Below are 24,973 nucleotides of genomic sequence, written 5' to 3' on the forward strand. Positions count from 1 at the left end.
GTGCAGGTTCGCACTGAAGACCCATGTACCGAATACACGGACGGCCCAGCACTGGAATTAAATATCTCAATTTAAAAAGAAATGTAGGTCTGTGTCATTAGCCTACAGTACATCATCCTAGTTGAGCAAGGATGGAAATTGACTTTTAAAAGGATTGTATACAAATAGTTGGGTCTCTGGAGTGCCTGTCCATCCAGTCAAGCGTGAAATTAGACAACCAAATAAATCTGTTTTCTACCCATTTCTGAAAATGCGTTTGAGCAAGGACTTCTGCCCCACTGTTATGTAACAGTGCGAAAAAACAAACCCAAAACTAAAAAAACAAAACCGCATATTCAAGTCTCTGGAAGTAAAACAAACCTGGAAAAAGCTGTCTGTTCAGACTTTTATTTAGAAATATTTTTTAATACCTGCATTTTTGTGGGCACGAGGAAACGACAAGGCTTGGTATCACCATGGTAACAGTGATAATTCCCCGCCAAAAAAAAAAAAAAACACGGTAATGCCGAGACATGAGTGGACTAAGAGCTTTACATTGCATGATAATAAGAAACAGTCAATATTTCCTGGGAGAATAAGGCCTCCAATAATTATCCCACTTCCCAAAAGTTGTTGTTTTTTTCTTCTTCAGTGTCTGGTGGAAGTGATTTCTGTCGATGGATTTCTCGCTCATGTAAAAACAGGCAGCGTTATAAAGAGGAATTGGAAAACAGTATATATATATCACAGTTCACCTGGGCCACCGTGAAAGCCTTGACCCCACATTTGTGGTTTCCTTTCATTCTCGAAAGTGTCACCGGGACAAAGTCCTTTACAAGCGTGGACAACCAGGGAGTCGCAGTCAAGTGCGTTCCATCTCTTCCCTCTGCCATCAGCACATAATCAGCGTTCTTCTTCCCGGGCAATTGATGCCGTGAGTGTCGGCAATGAGGCAACAGGAGAAAGGGAAGGAGAGAAGGGATCAGCAGGGGAGAGGGGCTAGAGGCCTATAGACTGCAGCGTTTGTCTCTCGTTGTTGTTGAGGTGACCTGAGAACATGCTGTAGCACGGCTGCTGGGCAAACTGGGTCAGGAAGTCAGTCAGGTATGCCTAGGTAAAAAAACGGAGAAAAACAGGAAGCAAAAACGTCAAGGGGTGCATTGAAGTCGTACACCCGAACAAGGCACACTGGGTGGAGGATAAAAACAACAACAACAACAACAACAACAACAAAAAACCTAGCTGCAACAGTATGTCCATTTTCTATAGCTTGTCCTTATTAGGCTCACAGGCCAGTTGACTTTTGGAGCGTGGCTGGTACACCCTTTAATGGTCGCCAGCCAGTCGCTGGGCACATGACTATTCACACTTTGGGATAAATTAGTTTTCAATGAACCTAACTTGCATGTTTTTTTGAATGTTCATGGGTGTACCTGCAGGTCAATTTGGTCTAAGGGATCGTTTAAGGCATCGGGATCATCCTCATCGTCGTCGTCATAATAGTCATCATCTGGAAGACAGAACAAAATGGTGGCTCTTGAAGGTACTTTATTTGAAGTCAGCATAAAATAAATAGCAACAATTGCAATGTGCCCGTGTACCATATTTATTGGAGCCAATAAGGTCTGATATCAGCTGCCCTGCCAGCCCTCCTTCCTCATCATCATCCTCATCGCCTTCTTCCTCTTCCTCCTCACACATGCTGCTGGAATCTGAGACCAGATACAAAGTGGTGACAAAGGCTGGACTGACGCTGCCAGTCCAAATGCCCAAGTCCAATTGAACGCTTAAATCTGATTTTTTTAACTCGCTAGTTCCATGTACATTTCTAGTGATACATTCCATATGGCTGTATTTACACTCTTCTTCTATTTACACTGATGTAAATAATACATAATACAAATATTAAGCGTTACATACCATATAGTTGGCCACCTCTAATGGAGTACATTTAGTCCATATTTAATGGTCTGCTTTGGCTGTAGTTTAGCTTTACAGCGGGTGTTTTTCACCCGTTTGTGCATGTCACTAAACTGAGTATTTCAATTACATCAAACTGGTGTTGACGGGGTATATCCGAGCTGTGCAATTATGCTGTACTGGCGTTGGCACATATTCGATACGTATAAGATTTTTATGCATGTTTAGAAGAGGCCCGATTCTGATCTGAAGACATCCGTTCCCATATTTTTGTTTTTGTTTTTTTGATGACGCATATTCCAGTTGAGCTAGAATTCTACCATGTAGTTTAAACAATAAATGCAATGTACAATACATCGGCCACAATTAATACTGGTAGTCCCCAAAGTCACAATACACTTCCTTTTTTCTATTTCGTTTCAGGTGTCATTTGGATAGATGTGAGCATTTGGTGGCAATTTTGCAACCTTGCTCCAATGTCAGTTGGTGATGGCAAGGGAACGCTATGCTTATAAAAACCGCAAAGCCTAAGCTGTCAAATGCTGATGGTCTCACATCTCCAAATGATACCAGAAACAACAGTAAAAAGGAGGTGTTTAGTGACTTTTGGGACACTCTATATGTTACATTAGTAGTACCAATCCCATTAATACTGTTAATCACCATAGCATTATGCTAAAACACTTACACAAACTTTACATACTGATACCTCATCTCTGCTGAAATCCATCTATCACTCTCACACTCTGCCCACTGTCCCTCTCTTCTATCAGTCTCTCAACTCAACTGTTCAAGGCAGACCCACACTGAGTCTCGGCACTGTTCGAGGTTTCTTCCTAAAGGAGTTCTTTCCTTGTATTTGTCACGTGGTTCTAGACCTGCGCCATATGTAAAGTGTCTTGAGATAACTTTGGTTGTGAAGTGGCCTTATAGAAGTAAAACTTAATTTGATCCAGACTAACATGTCTAAAGAATGAGCGTCCGCGAGGCAGGTGAATTCTTTTAAAATCGGCTGACCACAAGTCTTGCTGGTCACCTTGGCTCCAGTCGGCTGGGTTGGCTCGGCTGGCGTTGGCCTCCACGACAGTTGACAGCTCATTGATGATCAGTTTAAAAATTTTCACCAGCAAAGGAATGTTGGTCCAGCGCTCCGGATCTGCCAGGGAGGCAGGATAGCATTCAAACCACCACAAGCCCGCCTACAAATCCAATCTTTTGCATTATGCAGAAGAAAAACCAAGATTATTTTGCATCTCACTCTTGGCTGATTTGGAGCGAGTCCGGATGCCTTCCGCGGGGTTGTAAATCTCTTCTCCCTTCACCATGATGTCCTGGAGACGTTTGTCATCTGTGTTGAGGCTGTACTGCAGCAGTTTACAAAGAGCTACCGTGCTGCAAGGAACACAACATGACCAACATGAATATACAGCAAATATATATGTTTTTATTTTTGATGCAAAATAAGTGCGACAGAACCTCCAGAGTGGAACATAACCTGTTCTGTGGCGCTTGTTGAATTCCAAGTTGTTCTATTTAAAAACAATGGAATATCAAGTGCTTAGCATGTTCTGAGGTTCAAATCTCTCCAGAGTTTGCATATTCTTCCCATGCTTACTTGGGATTTCGCAGGGCACTCCTGCGACACCGGGTTCCTCCAAAAATGGGCATGTTTGGTTAATTGAAGACCAAATTGTCCATAGTTATGAATGTCAGTGTGAATAGTTTGTCTGTAAATGCCCTGTGATGTAATCTGGCGACCAGTCCAGGGTGGACCCTGCTTCTCGCACCAAAAGTCAGCTGGTATAGGCTTTATATCACATGCAACCATAAGGACACGCGCTATAGAAAAAAAATTAATGGACAGATGGTTGTTTGTCTACATGTCCTGCGATTGGCTGGCAACCAGTCCAGAGTGGATCCTACTTCTGTCACCAAAATTCAGCTGGAAGAGGCTCCATCTTACCCATGACCCTAAATAAAGATAAGCGCAATCCAAAAATGGATGCTTTCTCATATTGTATTGAGCAGCCAGACTGTTTTCTATGTCACAATATGTTCCAGCTTCAGTTCTATGATCATTTAACCTTAATTTATTTAATTCCTCTTTGCTATCACTGGTACCCCTCTGTGGTGTCATCACAAAAAAGCCAATGGAAAAAAGTAAACTTGTGGACTTCGATCTGCTGATGAGTCTTTGAACTCTGAGTTTTGTCAGATTTTACAGGCATATTTTTCCATAAAATGTTGGTTGAACTCTCAGGTTTTGGGCTGTTTGACTTTGAAGGTTGCGCTGTCGTGCAGAAGCGGTCCTGACCTGACTTTACCCTCGTACTGTCCATAGAAGAGGTGCTGCCTGCTCATCCACTCGGTCATGACGAATTCCAGTGCAGGTTTTCCTGTCGGGCCCGGAAGACTGCAGAGGAAATCCAACAGGGGCTCCAGCTGGGAGTGAACCAGGTGGGCAAATACCATAATAAGAGACTGTAGAGAGAGCGAAAGTAAGACCAAGGAGAAAACAGCCATCATTTCATTGGTTTGGCTTTTGCAAGGTCAAATTCAAAACACTTCCCAGATATGTTTTCAACTTGCATATCATGTCAGATTTGTGTAAAAAAATATAAACATGCTCAAACTGTATTTTACTGCCACATCAAACTGCAATATGGCTTTATCCCGATTCCATTCTTTTCAAGATATATTTTTTTGGGGGTGCTGATTCAACTAAAATTGCGAATGTACGATATTGGCATTTTTTAATTTGGAACAGAGGTAAATCCGCTCCACCCTCCCCCCACCTCTATTGCATTATTCGTCAAACCAGCATTCTTCGCTTACCTGCATGACACTCAGAGTCTCCGCTTGCTGCATCTTGCTCAGGATGGCTCGCAGAATCTGGTCAAGCTGTTCGCCGAGCTGTGTGCCAGCCCGGGAGATAAGCGTGGACACCAGCCTTCCAACGAATATGGCGGTGAACTCCGAGGTCCTGGGGTCCAGCAACAGGTTTACCACCTGCATGACATACCACACACCGCTGTTCCCTTGGTCGTCGCGCCACTGGGCAATCTGTTCCAGGGCGATCGAGACGTATGCCCGTAAACACTCGCCGCCGTTCTGCAAAAGGAAAGAAGCCAATTTTGTTCGCAACGGGGCCAACAACTCGTCAGCTTGAAACCCTGTGTCGTATACCTGCATGACAGTATTGTCGTCAGTGCGTAAGGTGCACTGTGCCATCACAGGGAATGCCTGGCACACCAGCATCTCGGAAAGAGGCGGCTTGGTGTTGCGCACAACCGTGGTCAGAGTGTCGATGGCTGTCTGTAATGTACACCACTATATAAGTGAAAGTGGCATTTAAAACTCAACAAAGGACTATTACGGAGGAATCTACAGAAACAGAGGCAGACTTAGGAGAAACAATAAGGCAGAACATAAAGACAAAATTGCAGAACGACCACATAAGTCTACTGGAACGCCTCCCCGGAAAAGATGGCGCCTGCACATTATGTATTTTGTTTGGCAACACAGTTCAAATGGCCTCAGCAATCAACTCTTGAATGTTATTTTTTTTTCCCCTCATAAAATTATTATACAATATCGACAAAAAAAAACAACTTCTTCATATTAAGGTTTCAATCTCATAAAATTAAGAACTTTTCTTCCTAATAAGTAACAGGACAACTTCATTCTCAATATAAAGACCCCCCCCCCCCCCCCCCATAATATTATGGACTTTATTCTCATGAATTTAAGACTTTTTTTTTCCCACAATATTGCTACCTTGTTATGTAAAATGAAGACTCCCCCATAATATTAAGCTAAAAAAGCTTTTATTCTTATGAAGTGTTTCCCCTAATAATATTAAAACTTTATTCTTGTAAAATTATGATTTGTCTCCATAATAAGCTTTTATTTTTTTTAAATTAAAATGTTTTTCTTCATAATTTGACTATTCGCAAAAATATTTTTGCGAATAGTCTTTATTCTAAGCAAAAAAAGACTATTCCTTCTGATAGTGACTACTCTCAACATATTTTACAATGCCAGCTTGCTTTCTTGTTTAAACAAAGAACTTCACATTTAACTCTGAATTTAATTATTGAGATACAGTATCTTAGCATAACATTTCCATCAAAAAGAGATATATTTTATGAAACCCTAAATTAATGTACAAAACCGAAATTTAAAAAAATAATAATAATCATTATTGATCATAAATTCTACTGGTTGATCCAGGTAAGGAATTTTTGTAGAAGGCAAATTCTTCTACTGTAGTTGCATTATGGTACCTCTTCCTAACTTACAGCACACAGTCCAGTCGGGATTTTGTCAGCAGGGGCCTGCATGATGCTGACCAGCGTAGGGATGAGACGTATCTGCATGGGTCCCTGACAGCCTTCGATCTGGGACAGTTCCTTGAAGATGCCCTGGGCCAGGGAAGCCACCACCGGGTCTAAGGAGAGCAAAACGACTTACTATGCTCATATTTAGCAGTACTTCTGTTCTCAACTTCACAATCTGTCTTTAACCATTAAAAGTCAGAGGAGCCATACCGTTGCTGTATTTGAGGAACACGGCGATGGTGAGGGGGCAGATCTTGTTCTCGGCGCTAGTAGTGAAGGCTGGGTCGAAGGTGCAAACGATGCAAAGTGTCTCCATGACCAGCGCCAACACCTCAGAGTTGAACTGCGTGGCCAGCTGGACCAGCCCCTCCAGGACGCTGGGCAGGAAGGGCTGCAGGATATGCGTGTTCTCAGACAGCTTCAGCTGGTCACAATACCTGGAGTTTAAAATATACACATTCCTCATAAAATGAACCATTAATGTTATAATAGTGAGGTTTCAAGTGGCCGAATTGTCTGATGTAGCTCGGGTTCTCATAGTGCGGTTGTGCTTTAGAAGAGATCCTCAAGCTGATACTGTGCTTTGTCTCTTTAAAGCTGGATTTACATTGCCGGCCCAAATCCCCGATTCAATGCCGAGAGTGAACCCCCATTTGTCGCAGGGGATGCATTCCAGACCCGACCACAAATACTTTTAGTGGCGTGTTAGATTTAATTCATTGATAGTGTTTTTGTCTGAATGAAATGTCCTGTTTTGTTGGCAGTCCTTGCATATCGTGGACATTTAAAAGTGAAACTGAAAGGATGTTTCTGTTTCTCTGCCAATGTAGCCACTAATAATAGTCTACTGGAGTCTACTTTGTTGTTACAATTTGTCTGTTATTTCCTAACATTTATTAGTGTGTGTAAATGCCAAAAGGTAAGTTTAATGACTGACCGTACGTAATACCATTAGTGTGCATATTTGTTTGCCCATGTGTGATGTCACATCAGTTTGTGCTAGCGTGTTTTTTGGGCTAGTATGCTAGCTAATACAATTGATGAGCCTCATGTGAAGGTAGTTTGTTGCATAATTTAACTACTGAATAGAGTTGTTTATGCAACATGGAATAATGATTGTGCAAGAGCTAGATGCATGGCATTGGAGTGCTTTGCCGCCATCTTGCACGATTTCTAAACAAACCCCTTTAAGTGACCGCGCTGTTGTCACTGCGGCTATCCCGCCTTTTGCCTTTGTACTCGAGCACAACCCACACGCGCTGTTTTGAAAATGTGCTGCAGTTCTCCTCCAAGGCGGGGGTGTTGCTACGGCTGGTATTGGCTAGGACACCACAGGGTGGAGTTTCCTCTGCATTTTATGGCCAATTCCGGTAGCCGTTTTTACTTTCCGGAACAAGGAACAAAGCAACAACAATGGCGACCGTGGAACCTGTTAGAACAAATGGACCTAGATGACCAGATGATGCGTTTAATTATACAGCAAAATTGTGGCGTGGGTGGTGTGTGCAGCCACTAAATGAAAGTCGGGATGGCAGTATTGAGGAACCAAGGGAAAAATGAATGTCATCACAGCATGTCATTAAAATGAACCAATCATGAGAGATGATCGCGGTATTCCGTCCGCGGCTACAATTTGTGCCATGTGCGCATCAAGTGTCGCATAGGGGCCGCGCGGTCCAATGCGTCGGTCACGTGATGCAATGCGGGTGCTGTCGCCCGTGCAAGTACGGGCGTATAAAGGCGCCTTAAGGGGGTTCGCTGTATAGTACACTGTAAAACACCATAAAAAACAGCTGCTTAAAAAACAAACAAAAAAAAAACCTAAAGATTTTCTATGTACATGTACATTTCAAGTGGCACATATCCAATATGGTGTTTACACTGACGGAACACATGAAACAACACGAATACACAGATGCCAAAATTGCAAGTAAATTACTCCACAAGAGTCAACATCGAGCAGTGAGAAAACGGAAGCAGTTCGTTGGTTGGCAAGGAGTAAAAATAATTTCAACTGTAAATTAAGGCAATCACAAAATCACTTTTTCATAATCTTTTCAGATTTTCCCCAAAACACAGAGCCAGCAATATGAAGACATCCAATTCCACACCTTTTAAATCTTATGCTGCCTGCCATGCCGCACATCGCAATTGTGCCATTAGAGGAAAACAATTGAATTCTTTCACTTAAACCATGCCGAGTAAATCATGTCTAAGAAGCATTTATGAACAATTTCACTGCTTGTGCAAAGACGAGAATATGGCGCAAGCTCACCCCCAGATGGCCCTGACCGAAGATACGCGCACAGATGGCGGCTGGCTGTCATGGAGGCCGCTCACGGTGGCCTGCAAGAACTGCTGAATGAGCTCAGGCGACATGGCGGCGGTGAAGCGACTGGCCGCCCACAAAGCACGGCCGAGGAGGAAGGGTGACACCGCTGAACGAGAGAAGAAAACAGTGAGACACGAGAAGGGGATACTGTTTTTTTGTTTTAAACATAAAAACTACCGTTCTATGTCAGTTGGGTATTTGGTTTCAGACTCACTTGCCAGGTTGAGGTCAGCCAAGACAACACCAGCCAAGAAGCCGTGCATGTCAAACTGGATGCGACCGTCTTTCACATTCTCAGTGATTATGCTTTTGACTGAGCCAAGTGCCAACATGCAGGCCTCATGGATCTTCCACCTGCTTGACAAATAAGAGCGCTCAAAAATTTTGACTCTAACTTTAATATCTTTTTAACTACAAGGACCCTACATGAACACAAAACTGCATACAAGCTGCTCTGATGAGATGTGGCAGATATAAAAGTCTGAACATGTTACTTCTGAGGTTCTCAACTGTTCTCACCCACAGTATCCAATAGTCAGTCATAGCCATCCATCCATTTTCTATAGTGCATGTCCTCAACAGGGTTATGGGCAGGGCTTTACGTTAACACAGGCCAAATAGCCAAATGCCTCTCCCACTAGCCACTTTGGCAGGTTGAGTTACATGTGAACTATGGCTTGTGTCGTGCAGGCGACCTAGGCTACGTTCAGGCTGCAGGGCAAGATGCCCAATTCAGATTTTTTATTCAACCTGATCTTTTTATGTAGTTGTTCACATGACAAAAACAACTGCGAACTGTACTATAGACGGAATGCGCCTGTGATCTCACATGCATGCGCACAACTGCGAGGCGGCGTGTTTACGGAAGTAAATGCAGCCCCTGGCAAAGGTCTCATCATGACGCATTTGTGGCAATTTCAAGTATTTTATACAACCGGAGGCAACATTTTATTCTATTTATTGGTTCAAAAGTATCTCCTTTACGCCACTGACTGGTTTCTGCTGCTTTGTCCGCCATTTGCATTTGTCACGCGTCTGTTTTGTCGAACAATTGTGACGATTTATCGAAAAAAATAATAATCGACAGATTAACCGATTATTATCGCTAAGTGCAGTCCAAGTCACGGAAAACAGGTTGGTGGACTTCTTGTGTGTGCAGCAACAACAACAGGCTGATGACTTGATGGTTTGAACCTGAACTTGCTAGAAGAGGCCTGGCCAACCCGCGGCTCGCGAGCCTCATGCGGCTCTTTAACTAGTTTCATGCGGCTCTTCAGGAGCTGTCACATGACATGCGTCAAAAATGCTTGGCTGGCGCTGTCATTCACTCCCCCTACAGCTAGATGGCACACTGACCATGTAAGCCTGTTTGAGTGACGTCAAACGAGCGACGAGAGAATCTTTGGTGTGACATCATTTGTGTTGTAAACAATTTCCGTCAAGTTACCTCTTGAAATGGCAGGGAAAAAAAGCACAGCCAAACGAAAATATGAAGAAGAACACAGGACGTTTTTGCCAGAGTGGGAGAGTTTATATTTTTTTGTTAAACGTAATGGCAAGCCGATCTGCCTTATATGTCACGCAGCATTAGCGCATTTCAAAGCTTCAAATCTTCAGCTCACTCCACCCTAACATCGAACAGGAATTTCCAAAAGGGACTGAACTTCGCAAGAACAAGTTGGTCGCTTTGAAAAGCAGGTGCAGTTTTTCAAAAAATTTACAAAACACTCGGAGACCGTAACGCTTGCATCATATCAGCTGGCTTGGAAGCCAGACTGTTTGAAAGCCCCGCTCGTCACAGATGAGGCTGCGGCTGAGTTGGAGATGATCGACCTTTGTGAGGAGGATCAACTGAAAGCTGTTTTAAGGGAAGGGACCGTTGAGTTCTGGAAAAGTGTCCCAATTGAAAAATACCCCAACATCAAACGAGCTGCGCTTAAGATACTGTCCATGTTTGGGTCAACGTACGTCTGCGAGTCTGTGTTTTCTACCCTGAAACATGTGAAATCAAAGCATCGATCTGTTCTGACTGACACTCATTTGAAAGAATTGCTTAGAGTGGCAACAACAGAATACAAGCCAGATTTGAAGAGGATTGTTCAAGATAAGGAATGCCAGAAGTCTCACTAAGCAGCATAGTAAGAGAAAGATGTTATTGAAAATTATTCTATTATTGTTTGTGGACTTGCTTGAACTGAGAGTTTGTGTGTGTGAGACAGTGCACACAATGTTAACTGTTGAAAATGACTGATATTATCATGTTGGTGTGGTTATTTTCATTAGATCTGGCTGAGCAGAGGTCTGTGTATGCGTGCATACATGATTAAAAGATGATGTTCATGTGTACCCGTGTATGTGGCTCTTTGCAGTAACACAGAAAAAAAGTGGCTCTTAGTCTCTGACTAGTTGGCCACCCCTGTGCTAGAAGCTTGTTCTCCTGCCTTAGGGACTCCGCCACTGACCTGAACCGGAAGGAAGTACTTCATCCTGTTTTGCCGAATGCAGAAATTGGTTGCGCAAGACGCTTATTGACAACTGTCTGTGATTGGTTAGTTTTCCTCGGCTCCGGTGGTTTCTCAAAAATCAAATTAGCGGTACAAGATGGGGGCGGACAGACACTGAATGCTTGTTTGTCTTTACTCTATGTGCCCTGCGATTGGCTGGCAAATGATCCAGGGTGTATCCCGCCTCTTGCCCAAAGTCAACTGGGATAAGCTTCAGCTCCCCCGTGAAACTGATAAGGACAAGCGCGAGAGAAAATGGATGGATGTTAAACTAAATTGTACACTCAAAGTCCAAGTTGATAAAAAAAAACATCCCAGTGTGCATCCCAGTCAATGAACAAAAACAAGAGGCTGACCAGTGCTCATTGCCGCTGTTTTTGGCCTGCTCCGCCTCCTGGAGGTGTCTGGTGGCCGCCGCTGCCAACGCTGCTGCGCTCTCATTCTGGAACTCGGCAGCAACCGCCTTCAGACGAGAGTTCACGTTTACCAAGAAGAAACCCGCAGGTTCCCATCATTTATTAAGAGCCGAGTTTCATCTTACCAGCAGCAGGTCCTGAGCAGAGATCCTGACAGTGTAGGAGAGGGTGTCGTCGTCCTCATCCTCCACAAACTGGTGAGGGTTGGACGACCACACTTTGATCTGCGTGAAGATGAAGTGGTCAGTACAACGTGACGTCGTCACTCCACACGTCATGTCTCACCTGGTCCTCCGTCATCTGCATGTAGAGGATGATGTAATAGATGAGCTCGGGCAGGGCCTTCTTCACCGTGCTCTTGAACTTGTTCTTCTCCATCAGCGTGTGCACAAAATCGAAGATGCTGAAGACCAGATTCTCAAAGCCCAAGACTTCACCTGCAAGTCAGCAAAATCGGCAATTAGAAGGCACTCTGGTAGATAATACGCTTCGTCTACACATTCTCACCGTCTGAGTCGACAGGATCGTCCACTTCCTCTGTGTAGTTGACTTCCGTTCTGACATAAGTGGGCATGTCGGTTAAGGGATTTCAACTTTTCAAAAGGGCTTATTTAAGAGCAGGTTTTCCACCAGTTCCTATTGCTAAGGCAGTGCCCGGACACACTCCGCAGGCAACTATGTCTCCCGGTTGGCCTGGGAACACCTTGGGATCCCCCCGGAAGAGTTGGACAAATAGGTTGGAGAGAGAAGTCTGGGTTTCCCTCCCCAACCCTGTATAAGCTGTAGATGGAAACTATGCCTCAAAAGGATAAACTCCACAAGTGTTTTCCTTCCTCTTTGGTTTTTTGTGACATCACCACAAAACTATTGACTTGGAACTTACAACATACCATGAGCAATCCATCCACCATCCATTTTCTATAGTTCTTGTCGTTATTAGTTTTGCAGATGAGCAATCATGGGGCACATATAGACAAACACCAATCCATTCATTTTATGTACCACTTGTCCTCATTAGGGACACGGGTGAGCTGGCTGGAGCCTATTACAGCTGTTTCTTGGCAAGAGAAGCAGGGTCCACACTGGACTAGTCGCCAGTCAATCATAGAGCACAAAGACAAACGAGCATCCATTTTCTAAAGCACTTGTCCTTAGGTTCAATAAGTAAACTGGAGCCTATCCCAGCTGACTTTAGCCAAGAGAAGCGGGGTCCACCTGGGACTGCTTGCCAGTTATTAGTTGGTCACATATAGACAAAAGACTACACATCTATTTTTTACACCGCTTGTCCTTATTGGGTGCCAGGGTGAGCTGGGGCCTATCCCAGCTGACTTTTAGAGAGAGCAGTGTACAGTACACCCTGTGCTGGTCGTTAGTCAATAGAGGCACATAAAGACAGACAACCACTCCCATCTATGGACAATTTGGAGTCTTCCATGAACCTAACAATTGCATTCTTAGAATGTGGGGGAAACTGGAAAACGCAAACTCCACACGAGTAGAGTTGAAGCTGAGATTCATACCCTGGGACCTCTGAACTGTGAAGTACATGTTCTAACCACTAGCTGCATAACCAATACAATTAATCAAATATCACAAGGGGTTTTTTTTAATTCCAGTGATGCCGACAAAGACGACAGCATCAGTCTCTGCTAACACCTTCCTGAGCCCTCTCCATTGCATGCGTTATTTTAGTTTTATTATACAGTGGTTAACTACTTGCAATACTTGTATGTTAAAACGTAAATTAAAACATTGCCTTAGTGAGGTTTTGATGATGCCAGAAGAGCCAGGACCTCTTTTCCCATCCTTTACCTTACCTTCTAAGGTCAAAGTAGCTTTAGTGTGTTGTTCGACGGCTCACCTGTCCACTGAATGAATGGGTTTTATTATGGTTTTCCACCAAACAAGCAACCTATTCAGCCATATATCTGTTGAATGTGTGCAGAGTTGTTGCCGCAAAGGATATAAAGCTGCACTTTCAGTCAGCGTGTTCCAAACGATGGGCAGAATCTGCTGCATGGAAGACACCATGGGCTTTGGAAAGTTCTGAACCAACGCGGTTATCGCCTGCAATGAGATTAAATACTCACTTCAATCTTACAGTTTGCATATAAACAGTCTACGGCAAAGATGAACCTGAATTTGGGTGCAAGTTAACTATCACTAACCTACGCTAACGTGGTAGTAAAGTCATAATTAATTACAGTTGGGTAAGCAAATCGAGCACAGCTTTTCTACACCCGGTAAGGTAGAAGACATGCAAGGTGCACTCCATTTGCTTAACCAGATGTCAAAGTTGTTCATGAAAATGATATTAAATCCACAAATTGGTATTCAATGCTATGCTATAACCATGTAGTGGCTACAATTCTATAGTGTAGCTAGGGATGCACCGATACCACTTTTTCTTAGACAGAGAACAAGTACGTAGATAGGAGTACTCGCCGATACAAAGTACTGAAATGCCATTACGTCTAAGTTACGATTGCGATGAAAATGTGTTTAACCTTAATCAAATATTGTGAAAAAGGTTAACTTTTCTTGAATATGGCATACGTTTCAATGAAATAACACTTTTAAGTAACACCTTGTCATTACCACAAAACAACACACACAGAATAAATCCCATATTAGAAAATAAAAACAATCAAAGTATAATGAATCATTCCAACTGTGTGTTAAAGTACAGCCAAACAGGCGAAAAAAAATGTCTTGCAAATTTGACATAACAGAAAAGTCTTGTTAAACAAGCCTGACAATGAATGAATAAAAAAATTGCAAATGGCTTCAAAATGGTCAAGAATTGAGACATAGCTGAGACACCTCTCCTGTCAATCAAATACACATACCACCTTCCTTCTCTCACATCTCATCTGAGCATAATGACCACAAAGCGCACCGCCAGGACAATTTTGCCTCCTTTGAAATTCAGCAGACAATGCATTTCTGTGGCCACAGAATGGTGCTCCATAAATGGCCTAAGCCGCGCGACGCTCTCTGGTCCTCCTGGATGAATGAAGGACGCTTTCATGCTAGCGGCACGAACGCTGTTGTGCTGGACCTCCAGTGGCTTCTCTAAGTGCTGGCGATGGGCCACGCGGCGGCGGATCTCATTCATATCGCCACTGCCTCGCAACACAACGCGCATAGCTGTCAGACGGCAAGACACGTTGCCCAAATAACACAAAACACATTACACTTCAGGGAAGATTTATTTTTTGTGTTGTGGGCATAGCTTCATGGCCAATTGCACACTATGCTTGTAGAACTGGGTGAAGTTATTTATGAAAAAGGAAGTGCCATTCCACCAAATGGCCAATGCATGGAATAAGGCCGTCAGTTTCGTCTGCACAACACACAAACAACTTACTTAGTTTAACACACGGAAAAAGTGTTTTTCCATCTGCAAAATCTCACTTTAGAGGTGACAGAAATCAGTTTGTGCTCATAATGAAAGCTGTCATGAGCACATTACACAGTAAAATACAAACTACGAACAGAATATGAACACCCAATTAGCAACTATTCCGGACCATCAAAGAAATGAGACTCACTATATTTTATAAAAAAAGAAAAGAAAGGGTTTTTTACGAGTACTGACACCGTACAAAGGTATCAATACTGATTGATACATGTACCCCTTGTCCCCTATGTCATGTCTGGGGTTCCTTAAAAAAAGAACACCTCTAGTCCAAAAATATAAAGCAATCAAATGAAAAACTACGGCGATAACCGATCTGGCCTTCTTGTGCCGCATGATGACATATTCTTACACCACTGCGCGAACTAGTTAATTGCAGCATTCGTAACCACCCCCTGTATTACTATTTATTTTCACCTTGAGGACCTCCATCTTCAGGCCACTATCGGAAGAGGGTCCGTCGGGCATCTGCAGGGCCTGCACAAATGCTTCTGTAAACTGCTGCACTACAGGGAAGATCAAGGCTTTGGCTGCACCCTAATAGCACACAGAAAATACAGTTAGGAAAACTGAATCATCTTCCAATGTAATATTGTGAATTATTATAAATTTGGCACATGCCCTCACCTTTTCAAGCTCCTCAATAGCACAGATGAGGTTGGCACAGGTGGTGAAGATCTCCACGGCTCTGGAACGGGTACGAATGCTGTACATCTTCCACATTAAGAAACACCAAGCCAAATTTAAACTCAAACAGAGCCTGTTAAATTTGTGGGGTTAGGAAAGCCATGAGCGTGGTTACCTCGGCCATGGTGAAGATTTTGTACATCTCGGGTAAAATTACGGGAGCCACAAGCGGCATTTGTGTGTCTGTCACTTCTCGAGTGAACTCTGGAGACGCACAACAAACAAAACAAAAAATGTAACAACACAAAATAGTTTTCCCCCCCCAAATAAATCTCTTTCATTCAGCAGCATGCTACACAGGTATAATGGATTACTGTTTCATTAGATTTAAGCATATGATTTTATTGTACTATTTTAAATGTATTCTTATTATTATTACAATAAAACATATCACTATTAATAACTGTTTGCTGGTTGGCTGGGAGAGATGATTGTACTGCTTTGTAGTAAGGTGTCCAATTTAGACTTAAGGCTGCCGCACACTGAGCGACGGGGCTGAAATCGACTGAACTGTCGCGCAGTGTGCATAGTTTGGCAACTGTTTTCATGAGTGGCCAATCGGTCAGCCAGTTTTTGGCACGATTCAAAATTTGAATCACCGGGGGCACATTGTCGACAATGCTTACAGCCAAGAAAATGCACACAAGATTTCACTCACGCTGAAAATACATTTCTGGGTTTTTATGCAAGCGAGACACCGAACGCGCTGCCGCAAGCCAAATATTTGGCGTATATAAAGCATCAAATATTGTGTTTTACATCAATACATCAACATTTATAATGGGCCAGTGGTTGAAAAATAAAGCTTGTGAGCAAAATGTGCGCGAATGGCACGTACCTCGCCAGGTACGTTCAAATGAATGGAGTCAGCAAGACTCCTTTAAAATATCCATACTCACACTTTTATTCTAACCCGTGTCTACTCTTTTTAGCAACCTGCCCCTTCCTTAACTTTTAATCTAGTTTTTTATGGTTTAGGAAATGTGATAAAGTACAATATATTGTCTATACAGCATCAAACCCCTATACAGGCTCGCTATTCAGGGCGTCCATAATGTATATCCAGTTGGTCAATGTGCAGGTCGCGTCGGCAACTCTTATTTTTATGCAATGGTCCAGTCCAATCGGGTTCAACTTGATCGCACAGTGTGCGGCACGCCTTAAGTTACCTAACATGGGTTTTTAGCACAAAAAACGGATTTACCAATCATTGCCCACAACAAGAGGATTGCATTGTATAGGTTTTTTAAAAAACTGTGTTTAGCACCCCCCCCCCCATGCAGTTAAAAAAATTATTAAAATGTGTACAAATATATTGATGAATACATAAATATTCAGAATTTTTTGAAAACTTATTAACACTATTCAAAAATTTATAACACTCTGGAAAAATAAGAGAAATATCCCAAAGCCCAAAAAATATGCTTGTAACATTATTTGAAGAGCTTAATTGTCTATGGGTCTAAATGGTTGTCTTTCTCTATGGGTCAGTGCTGTGATTGACAGGTGATCACTCTTGTGAGCGTACCTGTTAGGACCCTCATGGCCCCATGCACGGCGCTGACGTCGCCGCTGACCAACATTTCCATCAGCAGGGTGAAAAGCTGCGGCCAGGCCTCGGGCCAGTCCCAGTGGGCAATGGCGGACACAGCGTAAGCGACGCTGGAACGCACCTTGCTGATGGATTCGCGCAGGCCACCGGGCAGCAAGCTCCTGATGGCGGCTTTGGCCTGGAGAGGGAAGCGGAGAAAGACGTAAGAGGGGACTGTTGGCTTCTAATAACGTGAAGCAGATGTCTGGTTGGTACCTGGTCGGTGGTTTCGGGGGGCCGGAACTTCTCGGAGTGGGAACACCAGTGAGTTTCAACATACTGCTTCAGGATGACTGACGCCAACTGCGGACGGGACGTGAAAGGTTGTGCTACCAGTTTCAAATTAGAGAGACTTTTGGATCTTGAACGCATGCCGATCTTCACGTCAACTCACCTGACGGATGGCAAGTGCTCCTAGAGGGTCAACTGTGAGTTCTGCCAAGTGGACACCAAACTCTGTGCAAAAGAGGGATGGAAAAAGACAAATTAGAAAGATATTCTATAATTGCTGCAATTTCTTGATGTGGTTCACAAAAATTTGATACTTCTTATTTTTTTTTTACCATTATATATTAATTTTATATAGTATTTAGCGCGGCACGGTGGGCGACTGGTTAGAGCGTCAACCTCACAGTTCTGAGGACCGGGGTTCAATCCCCGGCCCCGCCTGTGTGGAATTTGCATGTTCTCCCCGTGCCTGCCTGGGTTTTCTCCGGGCACTCCGGTTTCCTCCCACATCCCAAAAACATGCATGCATTGGAGACTCTAAATTGCCCGTAGGTGTGAATGTGAGTGCGAATGGTTGTTTGTTTGTATGTGCCCTGCGATTGGCTGGCAACCAGTTCAGGGTGTACCCCGCCTCCTGCCCGATGACAGCTGCGATAGGCTCCAGCACGCCCGCGACCTTAATGAGGAGAAGCAGCTCAGAAAATGGATGGATGGATAGTATTTATACAGAAAATAAAAATGTCTAAAACATTTATAAAATATTCATACAGACATTTTGAGTAATAATAATAAATACAGATAAAAATGTCTTAATTACAATTTCCTGAAATGTTTATCTTATTTTGAGTTGATATATTTATAAATATTTTCATATTATGAATATTTTTAGATACTTTCATTCCCCAATAATAACAAATATGGAAACGATAAGACGAAATGAAGATGTCGCCAAATATTTTCAAAGAAATACTGTTATTATATTAGATCAAAATATGATAAATGTCTAAATATTTATTCAAATATTTGACATTTTTATTTTGCACATTTTGTAACGGTCACAATGCATAAAGAAAAAAAGGAAATTTTAATTCATATTTTAAGACACTCTTATTTGATTTTATATATTTCGAAATATATTTAGATATTTTTACAAAACTTTAAATGGAAATATGATAGTTTAAAAATATTTTTAAAGTTAAATATTGTTAATATATGAAATAAAATAAGACGAACGTGTAAATACTTAAATGCTTTAAGCATTACTCTATTTTGCACAATTGGCAACTGTCACAATGCATAGATTTAAAAAAAGGATATTTTATCAATATTTTAACATTCTCATATTAATTTGATATGGAAACACTTTGCATTGTGGTACTTCCAAATTGTGCAAAATAAAATTAAGCTACCATCATAATATATTTTTCAAAATATTTTTGGCCATTTTAATCTTTTGCAATCATCACTATTAAGGAAAATTACTGAATACTTATGTTGTCATTAATATTTCTATCTTTTGCAATATAAATATCTATAAAAATAAGATACTGAAAAATATCTAGAAAAATTACACATCGTTTGCAGATGATATTGTCAGCTAATGACATTTTATAGTACGTGTCGTAACGTGTCATTTACAGTAAGCGTATTAATAATATCATATAAGATTGGCTTCATTTTCTTGGGTTTGACAGGCGAGGTTCAGTTGTACAGTCACACAGTACACTGGTTTTGACAAATTAAAGAGGGACCAGGATAAAAACGGCAGCTTTCATACCAAAGTGACATGAGGCTGGGGTGGACAATGATCCTGCTGACAAGTGAGGGGGCCGCCTAGAGGGTCCGCTTCAATTGCTGTACCAAGTAACGTGACAGTCACAGACAATGGACACATGCAAAATGCTGTCAGGGCATGTTACTGTAACCACCCATTTCAAGTGACAATTGTTTTGTTGAGGCTGCTGTTTTTGCATAGCGGTAACAGAGTAGCGCCCATCACCATCCTCATACATGAGATACATTAGGCAGGCTTTTTAATGTCAGTACTGAAGTGATGATGATGACGAGCCATTTTCACCACAGCAAGTACGCTGTAAAAGATACAATGGTAGCTTGACTTGTGTGTGACCCAACTTAGGGGTTTTGAGATACAAGAAGTTGCTCGGCTGATTTTTTTTTCTTAAGCTGCAAGCAAACATTTGAGTAACGAGCGGCTTGTGAACAATTCTTCACAAAAGAGGCTAAGTGCTTGCTTCAAGAATTTTACTGCCATTCCCGATTAGGTTCACTAAGATGTGTGTCCTCCAAAATTATGTATATCAATATTCAACACCGTTAATAGTTTTGCAAACATATATTCTAGTGTGGGCAGCAAGGTGGTTTACTGGGTAGCACATTTGGCTCACAGCTCTGAGGACCCGGGTTCAAATCCGGCCTCGCCTGTTTGGAGTTTGCATGTTCTCCCCGTGCCTGCGTGGGTTTTCTCCGGGTACTCCGGTTTCCTTGCACATTCCGAAAATATGCATAGTAGGTTAATTGAAAACTGTAAGTTGCCTCTAGGTGCGAATGTGAGTGTGAATGGTAGTTTGTTAATATGTGCCCTGCGACTGGCTGGCAAAAAGCTCAGGGTGTACCCTGCCTCTCACCCAGAGTCAGTTGGGATGAGCTCCAGCACACCCGCGACGCTAGTGAGGATAAGCGGTACGGAAAATTGATGGATCGATATTGTGGCTTGGACAGGTGGCTGTTGTTACGGATGTCGTACCCGCAATGCAGTAGAGACGCACCAGCTTTGCAGGGCTACTTCAACAAAGCAAAAAAAGAAAAAGAAAAATTAAAAAAATGCACAAAATGAGCCTTTGTACTTAATGTTGGTTTGCTGTTCAGCGTCTTGTCCCATCTTTGAATGATAATTTTTATGTAAGACAGCCCTTTATACTGGGGAGCGGGAAAATACTTTTTTTATTTATTTTTTTTAAATCACAGTATTTTTTTAAAAACCTATTCTAGGTGGTCTTTTACACCTGGCAATTGAGACAGTTGGATTTCTATTTTTTTATATTTGATATGTAAATAAGCTTTGCTCTGTGGGATCGTTCTTATTCTTAATTTAAACATGAAAACAGCTTTGCTCTGATTGGTCCTTGCCGAGATCATCTTGTGGTGGCCAAGCGATCATAGAAACATCACATTTGGATCCTTCAATGTCTTACTATAATTGTGAAGGACAAGTCACCAAGCACTGGATTGTTGGCCCACTAATAGGGAACATGAGCTGGAAGGGAACGTTGGTGAAAATTAAAAGAGGGGTGATATTTTTAGCTTATGCTCGTGAATGCAAGCTTTGCCCTTTCATCCACAGTTACATTATAAATTGTAAATATAGTTAACAATTGTTGTAAAACACAGCATATGTATACTTACAAAGTGCATTTGTAAGGCTGAAACTTGCATAAAACCCAGAAATGCCATGTAGCTGGAGCCCTGTTGGGTACTAAATTTCGAGCCATATCACGTGTAAATGCATGTTTTGGTGTGACAAAGTCATTGAATCCTGTCAAATTTAAACTATGTCAGAGACTCATTTTGACGTACAGTATGTTATGCATAAAATAGTAGATTTATTATTTTTATTTTGATGGCATAGGACTTTTAAGATATTGTGATATACATTGGTTCAACAAAAGAAAAACAGACATACACATATTTTGTCCTTGTTTAAAAGTGATTTTCTGGCATATATCTGGTTAGGAAGTGCGCGGTCCTTGTAGCGTTGATGAAAATTCAAATAATTTTGGTTGACGGTTGACCATCCTTGTCACCACCTCTTCCTCCTCCTTCCCTCAGGTAAGCGGTAACGATCAATGCAAACTAAAACAAGCAGACATTCCAACAGCTTCTTCCCTCTTGCCATTCACTTCTTAAACTTACAATTCCATTGTAACATGCTGCCAATTTTGTCTTGAGATTGTTGTCGCATCTCTGTCGGGACACTTCTACATTATTCATGCGCTCACTGTAGTAGTCTCGTCACTCTGCACTATTTGCATATTTGTTGTTGACCAACACTGGCTACTCGTGCTTGAGAACTATATGCACCATTTGGACAATTGTCACTGTCCCAGATTATTGCTCTATTAGTCATTTCAAACTGCTCTAAATTGCTAGAGGACTGTGCATCATTGGCACAATTGTAATTCTATCAACATTACCGGTAACCTTTCATTGCTCAGTGACTCTCTGTACTGTTTTTTATGTTTTTATGCCTCAAAAGTATTTTCTGTCAAATGGCTGTCTGTTGTCGTACTAGAGCAGCTGTGTTTTTGACATACTTGGCAAATATGAGGATTCTGATTTTGATTAAGTTGCCCATCCCTGTAATGTAAATAGTTGCACAGATGAGATCGCAAGACTGCCTCGAGGTGGATTTTCTCACAGGAATGTTAATTTTTTTTAGGTGGGTTGTCTTGGAGTAACTTAGCAAAACATATTGGCTAGCCTGCTAGCAAACATCAGCTCTATAGCAGCGTCAAAAGAGCATGTCTGTGCCACTAATCCAAGCGACAGAAAAATAATCAGCCAGTCCCTCAATCATGTCAATGTAAACTATGTCGGTTTTCACTACCACGTTTATTTCTCTCTTTTTTTTTTTATAAACTTACCCATTGATATCTAAATTACAGCCGCCATTCCGTCTCCCTTTAACTCACACCTCACACATTCAAACTAGAGAAGAAGGCTAAAATCATCGTTCAACCCATTTACCCTGTTTTCTCAACCGCTCTGCCTTGGTCAAATGAGATGTAAGGGGTTATTTACTAGTAGTGCCATCTGAGCTTGCTTGAGCATTTGCCACCCGGAAGTCATGACGAAAAGCTCTATTAGAAAACACATTTCGCCCCAGGCTTCCACCAAACGACAAACCTTCAGCTGGGAAGCTGTCAGACTGAATGAGTGACAGTAAGTGGTTCCCATGACAACCGCACCATTAAATTAGTTAGCATCTTGTTCCTCCTCCACACGTTTTTCTTCTTTTGTTTATTTTTATTTGTTTACATCTCAGAACCTGTTGATGATTGAATTCATCACATCGAAGACAGAAGAATTAGCCGACTTGAGCAAATTAGTTAATAGGGAAGGTTGCTTCCCTGCGAGCTAAAACCCAAGTTACCGTGCTTAACTTGTAGCTTCCGTGTTAGCCAACGGAGACTAGGCTCGTCTCCGCTAACGTGTTAGCCGAAGAGGCAGACAGATTGTCCGCATGGCGCGTGGTGTCCCCCTCCCCACTCCCTACGCGGTTACCCAAAGGACAGCACCCGGGGCCCGTCCGGTACTAACTCCTCCGACTGGCCGCTACTCACCTTCCGTCACTTCCAGCACTTTAATCTGCTCCTCGGCGACTGCGCGCACTTCTTGAACCGGAGACAGGATGGCCGTCAGGGTCTCCATGAGAGCCTCTTTTAGCCCCTGCTGGACCGGGCCGGCCACCGAACCCGACCGAACAGCGTTCATGTCTACTATGTGTAATGTTCTTTATGTTCTTCTCCTCTCTACGGCCGTTACTACTCCTATTATTCCCACCGCCACCACGACCGAAACGAGTCGGTCCAGCAGCTGCCCGAGGAGGAGCAGTGAACCTCGGCCACGAAACGCTACGCGCGCCAATGCACGGAAAAGCCGGAGGTGGGCACTTTTTTCTTCTTCTACTGTACTTTTGAAGGTTGGCAATCAGCTTTCTGTACGCAAGCCTGCCATCTATCGACCAGACGTGGGGCTGTACGGGAACTATATGCTTTGTTCAACGCCACGAGCACACAACACATACATTATAATAAAATATGACGTTATGCAGTCTTTTATAAGACTTGTCAACCTTTGACAATGAATGTTTCTGTTTAGTTTATGAGCCCGAGGTGCCGAGCATTTTTTCCCCCCCCAACGGTACCGACATATGACGCTTTGAGGACTGGCCAGAGCCCTTTGGTAGGAGACAACTAACTGTAGAAATACTAAAGGTCCAATATTTTGGTTATTTACACCTCCTTAGAGTGACTCTCTAACATGGACTTGATATAAAAATATAAATTTCATTAAAAAAACAAACACCTTGGTTTTATCATACGAGTGTCCCGTAAAGGTCCCTCTAACAGCTGCTACTGTTTGACCCAGTTTTGTATCTGCTTTGTTCATTTTTGGCTAAGACCGCCCCCTTTCCTCTGATTGGTTGCCTCCGTGTAGAAGACCCACTTGTGAGAGCACACGGGTTTGTTATGTTGACGAGTGCTGGATCGAGAGTGGAAAGGTAGGCAAAGATCTAAGCGAGTGACGTAGACAAGCTCGAGAAATTCGAATGACCTGATTTCAGGCCTCGCGGCAGAAAAATGTCTGGAACTCAGGAATGCATGGACGATTTTAATTCATATTTCACTTTTACTGAGGCACCATAGAGACAATATTACATCCCAAATACTAGAAAAAGTTGGTTTGCCAAAATATGGGACCTTTAAACATCTGTCTTTTGTTTTACACAGGATTAAATTTAATTCAGTTTTATTTATATAGCGGCAAAAATAATTTGTCTCATGGCATTTTACACATGAAGCAGGTCTAAAACCACACTCCTCGCAGACTTATTAAAAAAATCAACTGAACCCTACATGAGCAAACTAAGTAATGGAGGCAAGGAAAAACTTGCTCTTGGGAGGAAACCTTGAGCAGACTAGATAGTGTGGGGCGGCCATCTGCCTCCACTGGGGGGGTTAGAGAGTAGAAAAGGAGTGACACAGAAAGAGATGGAAAGAGCAGCAGAGAGAGATAGAGGGACAAAGAGAGAGTGAGCGAGAGAGATGCAGTTTTTGGCTGCACCTCTAGAGGCACGAGCACCTATGACTGGGAGGGGGATGAGAGTGATTAGTCAAATTTCATAGGTAGATCAGAACTGAGAGACAGGGACATGCAGTACTACAACTGTTCAGCAGGTCAACTAGGAACCGCACTAAGGTGGAGAGCGACCAATGAATCAGCGAGGGAAAATGGAGATGTCTGCAAGACCTACCAAAGAGGACAATACCTGGTGTTTAGGCTTCGTTCGTGTTTACATACAGTGGGTACGGAAAGTATTCAGATCCCCTTAAATCTTTCACTCTTTGTTATATTGCAGCCATTTGCTAAAATCATTTAAGTAAAATTTTCCCTCATTAATGTACACACAGCACCCCATACTGACAGAAAAAAAATGGAATTGTTGAAATTTTTGCAGATTTATTAAAAAAGAAAAATTGAAATATCACACAGCCATAAGTATTCAGACCCTTTGCTCAGTATTTAGTAGAAGCACCCTTTTGAGCCAGTACAGCCATTCTCTTTGGTTTTTCACACCTGGATTTGGGGATCCTCTCCAGTTCTGTCAGGTTGGATGGTGAACGTTGGTGGACAGCCATTTTCAGGTCTCTCCAGAGATGCTCAATTGGGTTTAAGTCAGGGCTCTGGCTGGGCCCAGTCTGAGGTCCTGAGCACTCTGGAGAAGGTTTTCGTCCAGAATATCCCTGTACTT

The 24,973-nt window shown here is 42.5% G+C and overlaps 1 protein-coding gene across 1 annotated transcript; it reads right to left on the reverse strand.

Annotated features, from left to right (window-relative positions):
- Positions 1 to 382: 382 nt before the first annotated feature.
- ipo9 (importin 9) lies at positions 383 to 23,113 on the reverse strand. The gene is made up of 24 exons (XM_061784148.1): positions 22,782 to 23,113; positions 17,588 to 17,649; positions 17,410 to 17,496; positions 17,131 to 17,332; positions 15,718 to 15,806; positions 15,543 to 15,629; positions 15,333 to 15,452; positions 13,461 to 13,561; positions 11,999 to 12,057; positions 11,777 to 11,928; positions 11,617 to 11,715; positions 11,432 to 11,538; positions 8,786 to 8,925; positions 8,515 to 8,677; positions 6,450 to 6,676; positions 6,201 to 6,349; positions 5,086 to 5,214; positions 4,735 to 5,010; positions 4,214 to 4,380; positions 3,158 to 3,291; positions 2,936 to 3,055; positions 1,581 to 1,691; positions 1,413 to 1,489; positions 383 to 1,089 (listed from the first exon to the last, which is right to left on the reverse strand). Exons 1-24 carry the CDS (start codon positions 22,930 to 22,932, stop codon positions 979 to 981), a joined length of 3,120 nt encoding a protein of 1,039 aa, XP_061640132.1. The 5' UTR covers positions 22,933 to 23,113; the 3' UTR covers positions 383 to 978.
- Positions 23,114 to 24,973: the final 1,860 nt, after the last annotated feature.

This window comes from Phyllopteryx taeniolatus, chromosome 9 (assembly GCF_024500385.1).
Source record: "Phyllopteryx taeniolatus isolate TA_2022b chromosome 9, UOR_Ptae_1.2, whole genome shotgun sequence".
Classification (NCBI taxonomy): domain Eukaryota; kingdom Metazoa; phylum Chordata; class Actinopteri; order Syngnathiformes; family Syngnathidae; genus Phyllopteryx; species Phyllopteryx taeniolatus.